The sequence below is a fragment of the Mustela putorius genome, unplaced genomic scaffold, assembly GCF_011764305.1.
Source record: "Mustela putorius furo isolate JIRA1106 unplaced genomic scaffold, ASM1176430v1.1 tig00000759_pilon_pilon_pilon, whole genome shotgun sequence".
NCBI classification, from domain to species: domain Eukaryota; kingdom Metazoa; phylum Chordata; class Mammalia; order Carnivora; family Mustelidae; genus Mustela; species Mustela putorius.
Window position 1 is genome coordinate 9,772,576 of NW_025421467.1, and position 15,029 is coordinate 9,787,604.

The window sequence follows — 15,029 nt, forward strand, 5'->3', positions numbered from 1 at the left end:
TTATAGTTTTGATCACTATAGCTTTGTAATATAATTTGACTTCAGGTATCATGATGCCTCTAGCTCTGTTCTTCTTTCTTAGGTTTGCTGTGGCTATTTGAGTCTTCTGTGGTTGCATACAAATTTTAGGACTGCTTGTTCTCTTTCTGTGAAAAATGTCACTATAGCCGTTAAAAAAATTATTGCTGTACCTATTCTGGACTGATTAATTCACATGGCAATATCTTGGGAACATGTTTCTACTTCAGGATAATAATAATAGTCAGAGTCTTAACCTAGCTGGGTATCTCAAAATATGTTCAGGTGACTACTCTAAAGGAATAAGCAACTTTGATGAGGATAGTTGAGAATGTATAGATCAACTCCTGAAAATTGATTTAAATGCATTTATCAATATATGACTGGATTTTTAAGACTGTTAGAATTTGGATGGCTATAGGGGCTGGAGAGGGCACTGCAGAGAGGGAGAAGAGTGACAGCAAAACCAAAAAGGTGAGAGGAACAGACTCTTACCTAGGGATGGGATGGGTTAATGTTTCTTTTGGTGGTGTTGACGGTGGTTGTAGGGGTTACTTAGCTTTTATTTGGATCAGGAAGAGGGCAGGAAAAGCAGTTGCCACAACAACCAAGTGTCCTAAGCTAATGCATCCTTTGATTCCCAATGCTAGAATTTCCCCCTAACAAAGATAATCCTCAGGTAAAAGTAGGGGAGGCAATATGAACTAGAATACTCACTATTTACATGCACTACAATCATATGAGCAAGAGATACCCTAAACTGTCAACACCCAAGAAGTCCCCAGGCTCAGAGGCTCAATATAATTTAAGTTGTAAGCCAAGAACATCTCAAGATTTCATCTTTGTCCACTGTGCTAACCTCTCCCAAACACAATCTTCTTCTGTCCTTAATTAACACTCTTTATTATAGTTGCATGTTGGATTTTTCTCACCACATTAATATTAATAGAAGGTAGTTTGCAACCAGAACAACAGGGAGTGATGTCTGTTCTAGTTCTCTCTTTGTAGGTCCCAAACTGAAGGACATTCTACAAAATAACTGGCCAGTATTCTTCTAACATGTCAAAGTTAGAGTAGACAAATACTGAAGAAATGTCACACATTAGAGTGAATTACAGAGACAAAACTAATGCAATGCAGGATACTAAACTGGATTTTGGATGGAAAAGGACATGAACAGGAGAACTGACAAAATCTGAAAAAAAGTTTATAGATTAGTTAATAGTATGACATAAATGTCAATTTCCTGGGTTTGGATAAATGTGCTATGATCATGTAAGAAGTTAATATTTGAGGAAGCTGGATGCAGGCTATATACAGTGTCTGTACTGTTTTCCCAATTTCTTTTTAAAGTTGCAAATTGTTTCTAATTGAAAGTTAATTTTTTTTTTAAGATTAAGAAGAGTACATGCACACACAGAGTTCAGTAAAGACTTCTAATTTGTTAAAGAACTCAATTTAAATTTGAACTTAGTTTGAACCAGTTTAAAGAACTCAGAGAAGTAAAACTGACAAATGATCAGGCTCTTAGTCTCTAAACTAGATTCTTCAGGATGGTATGGACCAGTAGAGCAACTGAAAGACTGCACAAGAATAACGGTTTACTAATCAACATTAATTAAGTTCTTCATAATTAATACAGGACTTAGGAAGACTTTAATGCATGTATTTGATTCTCAACATGATCCTGTGAGGGAGAGAGGCTATTACTCACTTTCCAGATGAAGAAAGGGAAGCTGAGAGGTGAAGTGACTCAAGGTCAAACAGTAAAGGGTAATAGCTAAACCAGGAATTAGTGTTCTGATTCCATGTTCAAATCTCTTTCTGCAATATTAAGCACCTCTCTCTTTTATGACATAAAAGCCACTAGTTCTTCTAAAAAAAGAGTTGAGTCAGAAAACTTAATGGTGTTAAGTTCTGGCTTTACATCCAAGTAGTTCTGGGATCCAGAGCAAGTCACTTCAAGTTTCTAACCTCCTTTTCCTCAGTATCAAACAAGAAGGTTGGACCAGTGTGCATGTAAAGTCCATCCCGGTACACTTTCCACAGTTCTAATCCTGCGATCTATTTGCTATGGTAAACTTATAGTGCAGGATGACTACACTTCATTAATCCCATAGTCATGTTCCCAAATGATATTTTGTATCTAATCCAGAGGCTTAGGAAGAACTGAGGAAACAAAACTGTCACCATATTTTCAAAGTCTGGTCTATGTGAGTGGAAATGACAGCTGAAACAAGATACAAATTTTTAAAGATACGAATAGGTAAGATTTGGTAATGATATTTTCATCATGATCTCTCTGTTCAAGACCTTACAATGCCTTGATACGTCCCAATATATCAGATATGTCCCTCACCCATGGCCTTCCTTCTATTCCTTCCGCAACTGTTAAGGTCCTATTCACCTCTCTTATTCAAGAGCTTCCTAACTCGTCTTCCTGCTTTCAATGTCTTCCATTCCAGCTCATTCCCTACCACAGTGTCATAGTGTCATTAGGACTGAAACAAAACCAAACCCAATTTGGGGATGTTAAACCATGTTTGAACACTCACTCCTGCCAAAAGGATCAGATGTTAGCTCCTTTGCATGACACACAGTCCATCTACTCTCTGGTGAGTGGCCCACTTTCTGGTCAAGACAATCTTTTGGTCTTCATACTCTTAAACTCTGGCTACATCAAACTTCTTGACACTCTACAAATGCCCTTTCAAGCCAAAAGGGCCTATGTCCACATAGTACTTTTGCGCCTCTTACCTCTTCTATTCCTGTTCCAGACTCAAAATTGGTTGAACTATCCCCTCTGTGAAGATTTTACTCTTACAGGCTTAATAGAGTTCTATTAGAGCTGTATTATTCTATTACGATTTACATGGTAATCATTTATCTTTTTCCCCACATTAAAAGATCAGCCATTGAAGACAGGGGATAATGTACACTAATTTTTCCCTCACTATCTACAATGCCATTTGGCAAATAGGTGCTCAGTGAAGAAGATCCACCTCAACTCCCCTCATTTTACTTCCTCCTGCCGGGTTCTTGTTAACCGCTACAGAGGCCTCACCAAGTCTTCCCTCTGCAATGGCACAAGCCTCACCCTTCTCTGACTGCACCTAAGGCAGTAACTACTGTTTGGTTTAGCACATTTCTTCATGAATTCAGGTGTCCTGTCTCCCTGACTACAGAGCAAACTCTTCAAGGATATCCTAAGTTAACTAAAATAAGCTAAGCAATAAATACAACCATTATTCATTTTCAAATATATCATAATATACTGTGAATCAGAGATATCATGTGATTCTCTGGGAAAATTCACAAACCTAGAATGCCTAAGGTTCTGATTTTTGTTATGTATGAGATTTCAGACATAATTTATTTCAGTATGAAACAGAACGATATATAGTTGCCCTGCACTTACCTGGGGTTCATGATAAGACGTCGGAAAAAGTAGGTCCAGGTGATATAATCCATTGCATCTTGCTTAGATGTAATTGTACCACCAGCAATCTCTGCATTTAAATGGTCAGAGAGCACTCCCAATAAGCTACACAGTGAACAAGACATGGGAAACAGATATGAACATTAAGTGAAACACACTTTGTCTCACGTAGCCGGCTGATGGAATGGGGCTAGAAACTCTCAGAAGATATGAGTCAAAGGAGAAAGGAAAGAGTGGGCAAGAGAAGATGTAACTTAGAGAGCAGGGAAGAGTATACTTATGGGGTATTGGGATAAGTAGGGAATAATACTGAGGCTGACGAAAGGAGAGCCGACAGGAAAGGGATGACACTTACAAGAGAGCAAAGATATATTCTGCTTTCATTTATCCGGCGAGTGTTAAGTTCCATATCATATGAAACATAACTGGGCTGGGTGTTGTGGAGTATTTGAAGATGACCAGATGTGTTGAAAGACTAGCATAACATGATGTTCATTTTAGTTTCCAATGTAAAATGTGAAAAAGGGGTAGCAGTGTCCAAACAAAAGAAAAGGCTAAATAAATTATGATATGTGGGACATTATGTGAGTATTAAAAATCGTTTTTGCAAAGGATGTTTTAAGAATATGAGAAAATGGTATTAAATTATATGATTAAAAAAAAACAACACAAAAAGTTTCTATATTACTCTCAGTTCACCAGTAGCAGAATATAAATCTGTATATTCAATTGGGAGATCAGCAATTTCACTTTCACTATCACCTGCCAGAGAAACATTTATAGATGAGGGTAGGGAAGCAAGTTACTTCATTACAACATTATACATAAGGAAAAAAAAATAGGAAAGTCAAAAGGTCCATTAATAGAGAAGTTAATGTGTAAATTAAGGAATACTCTGTGATAGGTCAGTATTAATAATAGTCATATTAAGGTACAAAATTAACATTTTTAGTTAACTACTAAAATACACATACAGAAAACTACATAAATCATACATGTACAACTCAAGTAATTTTCACAATATGAACACACCTGTGTAACCAGCACTAAGATCAAGTATCACCATTTCCTTGGAAGCCCTCCTTTTGTGCTGTCTAGTCACTACTCTTGTCCAAAAGAATATTCTCTGTTCCTTACCTATTGCAGTGGCTTGGGCTTCTAGTACAATGCTTGGTGGAAGTGGGGGGAGAACAATATTCCTATATCATTCTCCATCTCAAAGGGAAAACTTTCAATATTTCATTATTAATTATGATGTTTGCAGATTTACTCCTTGTCAGATTAAGGACATTTCCTTATACTCCTGTTTGCTAAGAGTTTTTATTATAAATTGATGTGGAATTTTAAAAAATATTTTTTGATAATAATAATATTATATATGTATTATATAATAATAAATATTTTGATAAATAATACAATTTCCTCATTTTTTTCCTGCTAATGTAGTAAACTTTTTTAAAAAGATTTTGTTTATTTATTTGACAGAGAGAGATCACAAGTAGGCAGAGAGGCAGGCAGAGAGAGAGAAGGGGGGAAGCAGGCTCCCTGCTGAGCAGAGAACCCGATATGGGACTCGATTCCAGGACCCTGAGATCATGACCTGAGCCGAAGGCAGAGGCTTAACCCACTGAGCCACCCAGGCAGTCTTGTAGCAAATTATAGTAATTTATTTTCAAATAATAAATTAACTTCACATTTATAAAAAAAATTATACATAATTTGATTTACTAATGTTTTGTTTAGGATTTCTATATTTATATTCATGAAAGTTACAGGTTTGATAATGTTTCTTTTTGGTAAATTTCTCACCAGGTTTTGGTAACATGGCTTATATAAAATAAGTTGGTAAATGGTCTTATTTTTCCTACTATTAGGAAAAATTCATTTAAGACTGACTGATGTGGAGGGTATGTGCTATGGTGAGTGCCGTGAAGTGTGTAAACCTGGTGGATGCACAGACCTGTACCCCTGAGGATAAAAATACATTATATGTTTATAAAAAAATAAAAAAATACAAAAAAAAAAGACTGATGTTATTTCATCCTTAATGTTATGAAAAATTCACTAGTAAAGCATCTGAGTGAGAAGATTTTTTTTATGGCAAAATTTTAAATTTTAGATTCAATTGTTTTCATAAATAAGAGAACATTTAGATTTTCTATCTTTTATGCCGGTTTGATAATTTTTTAAATAAATTTTACCATTTGATTTAAATTTTAAAATTATTTACATGTTTTTCTTAGTATCTTTTCAATGCCTGTGAGATTTTCATTTCCAATATTATTTTGTTCATTCTTTCTTTCTATATTTTTGATCAGACTTGAAGGTTTATTGATTTCATTCTTCTTTTCAAAGAACCAACCTTTGACTTTTTGATGTTTTTCTAATGTGTATTTGGTTTCAAATCTTTCTTGCTCTTATCTTTCTTTTCTTTTCTTGAGTTCAATTTGCTAATTTTTTTCCAAATTTTTGAGATGAATATTTAGATCATTATTCATGCTTTCTTTTACAACATATATAGACATCTTATTAATACATATTATATATAGGATCATAAATTTTCCCTCATCACAGTGTTCAATGAATCCATATTTTTATATTTTCTAAATTGAAAAATTGAACATTAGCACTTAGAATAAAAACTTCAGTAATTATTTACATTGTGAATTATAAATATGTGTTACCTTTTGCAGTCAGAATACAGTATATTAAAAAAGACAACAAAAGATAGCAAGTGATTAATGTTATAAATAAAAAATATATCAATCTGAGGAAGAAAGGCTATTTTCCACTGAGAAAATGAGGGAGGCCTCTGTCAAAGGGGTAGTTCACTGGGCCACGAAGAAGTATGTGATAATTCTGATATAAGGCAGTAGCCTAAATTATTCATTACAAATCCCTTTATTTTGAAGATTTCTTTATTAACTATGGTACAAAAACACACATTAAACTAAAATTTATTAAGTGCTTACTATGTGATAGACACTGTGATAAGCACTATACATTTGATCATTACAAGTAACCTATGAGATAGCTAGCGTGGCTGTTATCTCCATTTTACAGATAGGTGCACTAAGGCACTGAGGAATCAAATAACTTGCTGAAGATCAAGGAAGTAAGTAGTGGAGCTCAGATACGAACCCAGGTTATCTAGCTTCAGAATTCATGTGATTCAACACCATACTACGTTGCTTCTTTTAAAAGGTTTTTTAAAAATGAAATTATAATTGAATTCTGTCTTATAGTGTTAATTCAGTTTCATTTCAAATAATTCTTTTGAACTAGAACTTTCACTGATTTTTATCTATAAAATACCATGAAATAAATATTAACTTGTTATGAAATGAATCCATTTAAATTAATTTATAGCAAAATTTACCTTGACTCTACTGGGAAAGGTTCATAAAGAAATTTTTTGTAAAAGTCTTTCTTTATGTCATGAACCAGAATTACAGCTTTGCCTTGGTCATCAAACTGAGGCCTCCCAGCACGCCCCATCATCTGGAGTACATCTATAAAAAAGAAAACAAGAGGGTTTCAACAAGATGACAGATAGCACAAGGTATATTTAGTGATGATAGCATGTTTTGACAACACAACAAAATAACAAAGGATACAGAATATTTTAAGACAATGCTTATTGTCTCTGATGCCTACTGTTGAGTTCCCTAATAATTACATAATCAATTCATTATGACAGGAAACTGAAGCCCCCAAAATGGTCTCTCTTACTTACTGTTTATAAAAGTAAGAATGTTAACTCTCCTTTAGTTAAATGCTGTTTAAGACTTGGGGCCCCTGGGTGGCTCGGCTGGTTAAGCATCTGACTCTTGGTTTTGGTTCAGGTCATGATCTCAGCGTGGTGGGACTGAGGCCCACGCTGAGCTCCACACTCAGAACGGAGTCAGCTTGAGATTCTCTCCTTTCTCCCTGCCCCTCCCCTTGCTTGTGTATGCTTCTCTCTCTCTCTCTTTCAAATAAATAAAATCTTAAAAAAAGAGTTAATCACTATTTTAATTAATTGAACAAGAAAAAGTAAGACATATAAGGGCAAATCTCTTCAGCAGATTAATCTGATTATTTTTCCCAGGAATGGACCCCATGAGTCCATTTTGGCCTCACCCTCCTCCCACTTATGAAATAAATGTTTTTCTTTAATACTGAAGGAATCGCTGAGGTAAAAAGTTATTTAGAAATACATTTTTTACATGTAATCCTTGTGTGGAAATACAATTTCCCTCTTCAGAACTGACAATGCTTTTATCACCTTTTAAAATATGTTAATAGAATGTTCATGGACACATTGAAGCAATAAGCCCTTTGGTTCTAGAAGTGCCATAGAAGTATTTCTAGTGAAACAGATTTAAAATTAAACAGTATAATGTTTAACTATGATTTATTAAATCACCAATAGCTACTAATCAGTACTTTTTATCTATTTGTGAATTTGAAACCATTGGTTAGGCTTTTGATATTTATTAACAAATTAGGTATGTTAAAGTAAATAAAATGGCTCAATACTTTGAACAGTACTTGCAGTGGAAACAAAAATTTACAATTTGCTCATTGTATGTTCAAATGTGATCACCTCTCTACAATTCAATTCATGCAAATTCAGATTATTAAGACTAAAAGAGAAGCTTAATATAACTGTAAGTCAAAAAAAATTACCTGTAATGGGAAAATCCACATAACGTCTTGTTTTTCCATCATAGTATTCTGTTCCCTTAATAATTACTAAATGAGCTGGAAAGTTTACACCCCAGGCTAATGTACTTGTAGCAATCAGAACCTAGAAAATAAGATATATTTAAGTAAACCATAACTTTTGAGTTACATTTAAGTATCTGTTTATGAAAAATGAAATACCTGAACTTTACAGTTTACAAACAGTTCCTCTACTGTTTTTCGGTCCCTCTCATGTAGTCCAGCATGATGCATTCCTATTCCGAAAGCAAGTGTTAACTTCAGGTTGGAATCTCTTAGTGTCCCAATGATATTCTCCATCTGCAAATAAAAGCACAATGACAGGACATAGGTTCATTAGCTTTAAAATTTTCATACTAAGTTTATATTTGACTAATTTTGTTTTCTGATTCTTATATTATGTAAAAAATAGAGGCCTCATCTACAGTTATAATTAAATTAATTCAAAAAATATCTAGTTAATGAGAATATATATCCTAACAGACCCATTTTGGAAAAAAAATCTGTGGATTAATGCAATGACTCCTTAAATGAGTGAGTAACAATTATTAAAAAGGATATAAAGTTGCCTAAAATGTTTCAGGGTCTTGATCAATTCCTGTAATAGAAAAACCTTCCATCTTTTTGGCTCAGTGCTAAAAATTCAGAAAATAAGGAAAAAAAAATTAATACAAAAAAAATCAGTCATAATCTCACCAAATAGTCAGGAATCATTCAAATTTAAGCTTTCTCAACTGAACTTAATGACCCAGGGCAAATCATACAACCTCTCTCAGCCTCGGCTTCTTCATTTAAAAAATCAAATGGGTATATTTTTGTTCACTTCTCATTTCTTTGATCAGCAGTACAGTAAAATACTTTTCATATTTACTAGGCTTTTTTGGTAAATTATCTTTTTGTCTTTTAAGTGGATATGATAGCTTTTTTTCCCCCTTACTGGTTTGTAATGGCTCCTTATTGATTAGAACTATTATTAAGCTGTATATGTAGTAAAATTGTTTCATTTCCAGCCTCAGTTTAGCTCGCCAAGTTTCCATATATCTAAAGAGTTTCTGAAACTTATTATCTTATATCATCTCTGAGTATTCCATCACTTTCCATTCTACTTGGAAAAGACTTAATGCAATGCAGGTTTTATGGCAACAGAAACAAATCTTATTTTCTTATAAAATTTACTCCTTGTAAAGAACTAAATAGAACGCCCAATTTCTTTCTGTTTAGTGACAGATCTCTATTGGTCCTTAAAGCAGTGATTTGAGAATGTATGAACAGTTAAAAGAATGACATATTTTAGTTATATCTATAACTTCCCTACCATATTCCAACAGTGAAAAATAGTGGAGGATAAACTTGGAAATGGGTACATGTATAATTTTTATATGCCTGAAAACTGAGATAGTATAAACAACCAACCCTGTCTTCGGATCTTATTTCTTTTTTTCCTTTAATATAGACAAATATACTTGCAATACATTCACTCTCCTGGTTGTGAAGAAACCAGTGAGAACCTCACAAAAATCTCACAAAAGTTTAACTGGCTGCTGCAGTTTAGCAAAAATGCAAAGACAATATAGTCATATATGAAGCACTCCAATTGCTTTCATTCTAACTCATCTTATTTTCAATGAGCAGAAAAATTTTCCACTTTTTAAAAATGTGGGGATAAGTTGTTTTTACACCGATAATTCAAAAAATGGGAAGGTGAAATTAGGCTTTGTAATAGTTCTCAATGTATAAAAAACATTCATAGAAACAAAGTAATATTTTAATTGTATACACATTGTGTTATTTATCAACTTTTCCTGAACTGAATGCAATATATAAACAGTTCATTCTGTTTCACAATCACAGTATGGTCACCTGATATTCTTGGATACTCATTTTATAAACTGTTAAGGAAGGATATGGAAATGTAGTAACATAAATCCACTTTACCTTTAAAATCAGCAAACGATAAGCAAGTTGTATGCTATAATGTATGCTATAAGAAAGGTGCTTGTCTTGTCTCATAAATTATGTTAGCTATTCTCAAGTGACAGCCCATTATCCATTTTTTTTGTTCAATAGTTCACTGCATAAATATCTTCAATTTACACTATCAAATTAATTCACTGATATTCTTGCTGTGACAATTAATTTCAGGGATTATTTTTTTCAGTTTCATAACTTAATAACAGTATAATTTTATAACTTGTATAATTTATACTGTTCCATGGCAATGCCAATCATACCCCCTAAAATACACCACTTAATATAGGAAAGCTAAAGAATCCTATGGCAGGAGGCTTGGTGAGGCATTAATATCCTGTCCTTTCACATCAGGGAAGGCTGTTTCTCTTTCCCCCAGCCCCCACTTTCACATAAATCAGTGCATTAAAAAGAACTATTTGCCTAACTGAACTGGCAAAGACCTAAAATCCTCATGAGGACAATTACAAAAAACAACTTCATTTATTACATGAATTTAGTACATGAATTCTGAGTTATTTGAACACCACAGAAAATCAAAATTTATAGTAATGTTACTCAGTCATTAAGCATAAGATACTACCAGGACAGCCTGTTTAAGTATGAAAATATAAATTGTTGATTAAAGTCTACACACCTTTGATTAAATTATATACTTAAAATGTTTCATCTTGATCACAATATAAGCAAAATTTATGAGAAACAGGATAATGAAAGCTTAAAACATAGTAATACACATTATTTGTTGAGTAGTTATTATGTGTCAGGCAATGGGCATAACACTTTACAAAGATTATCACATTTAATCCCTTACATAAAATAGTACAGCTCTAATATAACATTTACACCATCCAGTATATTTCAAATTAAAAGACCCAGTGATCTTGAATACTATAGAGTAGACTCTTTCGACCCTAATTCCATAAGAGAATTAAAACTCACAAAAAAATATATGAATTACATTCTTTTTAATTTTTCCGAAGATAGATAGTACCATTCTAGATGGTTAAGAGAAAAGTTCACTTCTACATGCAATGGCTGTCTTAAGACATTAAGGCTTAATTCTTGTTAAGAAAGGCTGCTATAGAATTTTAATTAGAATAATTATGATAATTAAAACACTGACAGAGGAAGTTTTAATTCCACAGTTCATTTCTATTCAACCAACATTTGTTGTAATGTATAGGTATCTTTCCAACAGTCTTGGAAATGTCTGACTACCTGATAGTTAAACCAAAAGAAATTATTCAATATTATAAATAAAACAAAAACAGATCTATATTCCTCTAAATAGTGGCTTTTTTTTTTTTTTAGGGTGATGGTGGAGGAGGCACATATGTAAACTGTTGAACCAATTACTTTAACTTAATAGAATTTTTTTATATTTTAAATTTATTACACTCAAAAAGCTTTTGTAGAAATATAGGATTCCATTTAAGTAGATACATTACTCTGTGCCCAAAATACATTCCAGTCAGAATATAATTCAGTGAGTTGATGACAATGCTGGCTCCAAAAGAAAGGAGGAGACCAGATTGGACAAGAATGAGCTAACAGATTGTACAGCCCAATTCTGTCCCTTTGAGTGTGATATATTGTTTCAAGATGCTAAAAACCCATACTTTCTCAAAGCATATCTGTTGTGCTGGTTTTCCCATTTTCACAGAATCCTCATTATCAGAAAACTCTGTACTCTTTTCAAAGCACGTCAGACTCAGACCATATGCCACTGAATAATACTTATCAATTGTCTCAAATGCTCAATAAAGATGCAGCATACGGAAGAATAATGAAAGTTATGAAACTTTTTAAAAACAAAGATAATTAAATACATCACATCTGGTACAGATGTTAAAGTTAAACATTTCCTTATAATTACCAAGTGTGAATTTCTTAAAAATACTTCTGTATGATAAACCCCATAGACTGAAGGGGAAGAAGTCAAAATGAAAGAAACACTTTAGAACATCCTGCTTATCTACTAAGGGAAAAGAGATTTAAAAATAATATTAATTAATTAAAGAAAGTAAGTTTCCAATCTTTGCCAATGCTCTTTATCATATGCTCCTTGCTGTCTTCTCTGAAGCCCACAACAATGACTCTTCAAAATGATTTGCCACACTATTAATACATAAATATATTTATGAATGTAATTAAATATAAGATTACATGTAAATTAAATATATAAATGAAATCTAAACAATAACATGTAAATCTTTGCTATGTCTGCTAAATAAACACAATACTATTTTCAGTGTTTCCTTCCTAATTCTTTTTTTTTTTTTTAAAGATTTTATTTATTTATCAGAGAGAGAGAGAGCGAGAGAGAGCGAGCACAGGCAGACAGAATGGCAGGCAGAGGCAGAGGGAGAAGCATGCTCCCTGACGAGTAAGGAGCCCAATGCGGGACTCGATCCCAGGATGCTGGGATCATGACCTGAGCCGAAGGCAGCTGCTTAACCAACTGAGCCACCCAGGCGTCCCTCCTTCCTAATTCTTAATGATGGCAATATCAAAACTGGTTTGTAGGGCAAAATATTAAAGATTTTTCCTTATTAATATTTCTAACTTAATTCACTATGCTATTGGTAGGAAATCCAAGTCAGTGTTTCATATTTATTCTGGAATATACATTTTATGCTTCTTTCCATTTTTGGAGAGTTCAGATTCTAACACATGTTTGGAGAGCATTTCCATGTCTTGAAAAGCTTTTAAAATGCAGATAAAGCTTTTAATTTAAAGATAATTTCATGAAAGGGATTTTATAAAATTACTTTGTTAAGGTAACATAATTTTAAGTGAACAGATACTACATTAATATGAGTTAAATTTAGGGAGGAACATAAGAAAAATATTATAAAAATAATAGTGAATTTAACCACAGAGATTTCAGCAAAAAGAACTTATCCATTTATAAGGTATTCAATGTTGATGTACTATAACAGTAGTAACAGTTAACACTTATTAAACATTTAGGGGACCCAGGGTGGCTCAGTTGGTTAAGCAACTGCCTTTGGATCAGGTCATGATCCCAGAGTTCTGGGATCAAGTCTCGCACTGGGTGGGTGGCCCGGTCAGCGGGGAGTCTGTTTCTCCCTTGGACCCCCTCCCCTCTCATGATCTCTCTCACTTTTTCTCTCTCTCAAATAAATAAATAAATAAATAAAATCTTAAAACAAACAAACAAAATGGTTATTGAACATTTACCTCTGTTCCAGGCTTGTTCTAAGTACATTACATAACTTAATGCATTTAATACTTAATCCTATAAGGATAGGATTATTATTATTCTTTTATAGTTGAAGGGGTAAGGCTCAGAGGCTGAACACCCCGCAAAGGTCATGGCAGCTTGTAATGCATAGTTGGTATTGAACCCAAGAGGCCTGGCTCCAATCCATGTTCTCAACCACAATGCCACCTTTTAATTACCACAGGGATGTGATATACTAAAATAATGAAATCACTCATTTGGCCAAAGTCTGGGCCTCACTGTTTTAGACTGTGGGCAAAAACCAGGTAAGATTTGAAATAATGAATTGAGTACTACACTCACACAACTGGGGAACTACGCAGATGATTAGCAGACCTAATTATTCTTCAGTATTTGAGTATTTCTACTCCTATGCCTAAAAATTAAGAATATCTAAAAGTATCTTCTTTTATAAATGAAAATATCACCACTCATGACTAAGAATGGCACAGCTCTTATGCTCTTATTGGCTGCCTGTGTTTTATATTGTAGCTACTGACTTTTCCGTCTTTACTGTATATTTCTATCCCTATCAAAACACATATGGGCACTGTGACTTTTCCATCTTGTCTAGTCAGTGTGTTGTCAAAGATTTCAGTTACTGTATGGCAGAGTGAAAAAACTGGGTCAGCTATCCTGCTTTTGAGTTTCTGAGTTTCACGCTATTGGGATAATTACTTACTTCTTTCAAGTTTCAATTTTTTAATCTGTAAAACTGGGATAACAAGAACAATCCTCCCAAAATTCATGATAAAATGATATAACATAAGCCTTTAATGGACTATAAAGTAGTCTATAAATATGTCAATTATTATTAAGCATAAGACCTTTGCCTCTTTCTTCATTAAGACATGCATGATATCACTTACGACAAAATAAAACAGCTTCATGTTTTGTAGCTGCTGTGAATTACACAACTATTCCATGAGGACCAACTAAGTTCAAATGTCCAATGCTCAGCAAATCTGTGGATAATGTCTGTTTAAAACTTAGCTTTTGATACTTACTTTTGATATTATTAGCCTAGTAATTTCTCTACTTGTCAGTCACTAAGAGGTCCGAGGCCTGATTAAAATAGAAAGCACGTGGGGTGGGACTTTTGTATTGCAAGCTAAATCTATTTTGGTTTGATAATAAAACAGATTTTCGAGTAGAAAATGTGGCTACCCTATATTAAACTCAACTTAATTTCTGATTTTCAACAATCTCAAAGTCCATCTTCAAAGTTTGGTACTAACTACTTACCTATAAGGAAGAAAGAGGTCAATATGTATGTTGAATAAAAAATCAAATGAATCAAAAGAACAATAGAAAACTGTTATTAGGGACACCTAGGTGGCTCAGTCAGTTAAGCATCTGCCTTTGGCTCAGGACAGGACCCTAGAGTCCTGGGATCAAGCCCTGCATCAGGCTCCCTGCTCAGCAGGGAACCTGCTTCTCCTTCTTCTGCTTCCCCTGCTTGTGCTTGCTCTCTTTCTCTGTGTCAAATAAATAAAATCTTAAAAAGAAAAAAGAAAGAAAGGAAACTGTCATTAGTAGAAACTATCAAATCTGAACTTGTGATTTCAAGTTGTCCAAGTTGCTGCTTGCCACGTTCATCCAGGAGGGCTGAGTGCTAAATCCCCTCGCTGTTTCCCTGCTCATCTC

The 15,029-nt window shown here is 33.7% G+C and overlaps 1 protein-coding gene across 2 annotated transcripts in view; it reads right to left on the bottom strand.

Moving 5' to 3' along the window:
- ASCC3 (activating signal cointegrator 1 complex subunit 3) overlaps nucleotides 1–15,029 on the bottom strand; it is a 336,070-nt gene that overhangs the window by 80,943 nt on the left and 240,098 nt on the right. For both annotated transcript variants that reach the window (XM_045084262.1, XM_004767092.3), the window contains exons 31-34: nucleotides 8,327–8,464; nucleotides 8,129–8,249; nucleotides 6,837–6,969; nucleotides 3,437–3,562 (exon numbers count right to left, since the gene is read on the bottom strand). In XM_045084262.1, coding sequence (XP_044940197.1) covers nucleotides 3,437–3,562; nucleotides 6,837–6,969; nucleotides 8,129–8,249; nucleotides 8,327–8,464 — 518 coding nt within the window. The remainder of the gene's footprint in view (nucleotides 1–3,436; nucleotides 3,563–6,836; nucleotides 6,970–8,128; nucleotides 8,250–8,326; nucleotides 8,465–15,029) is intronic.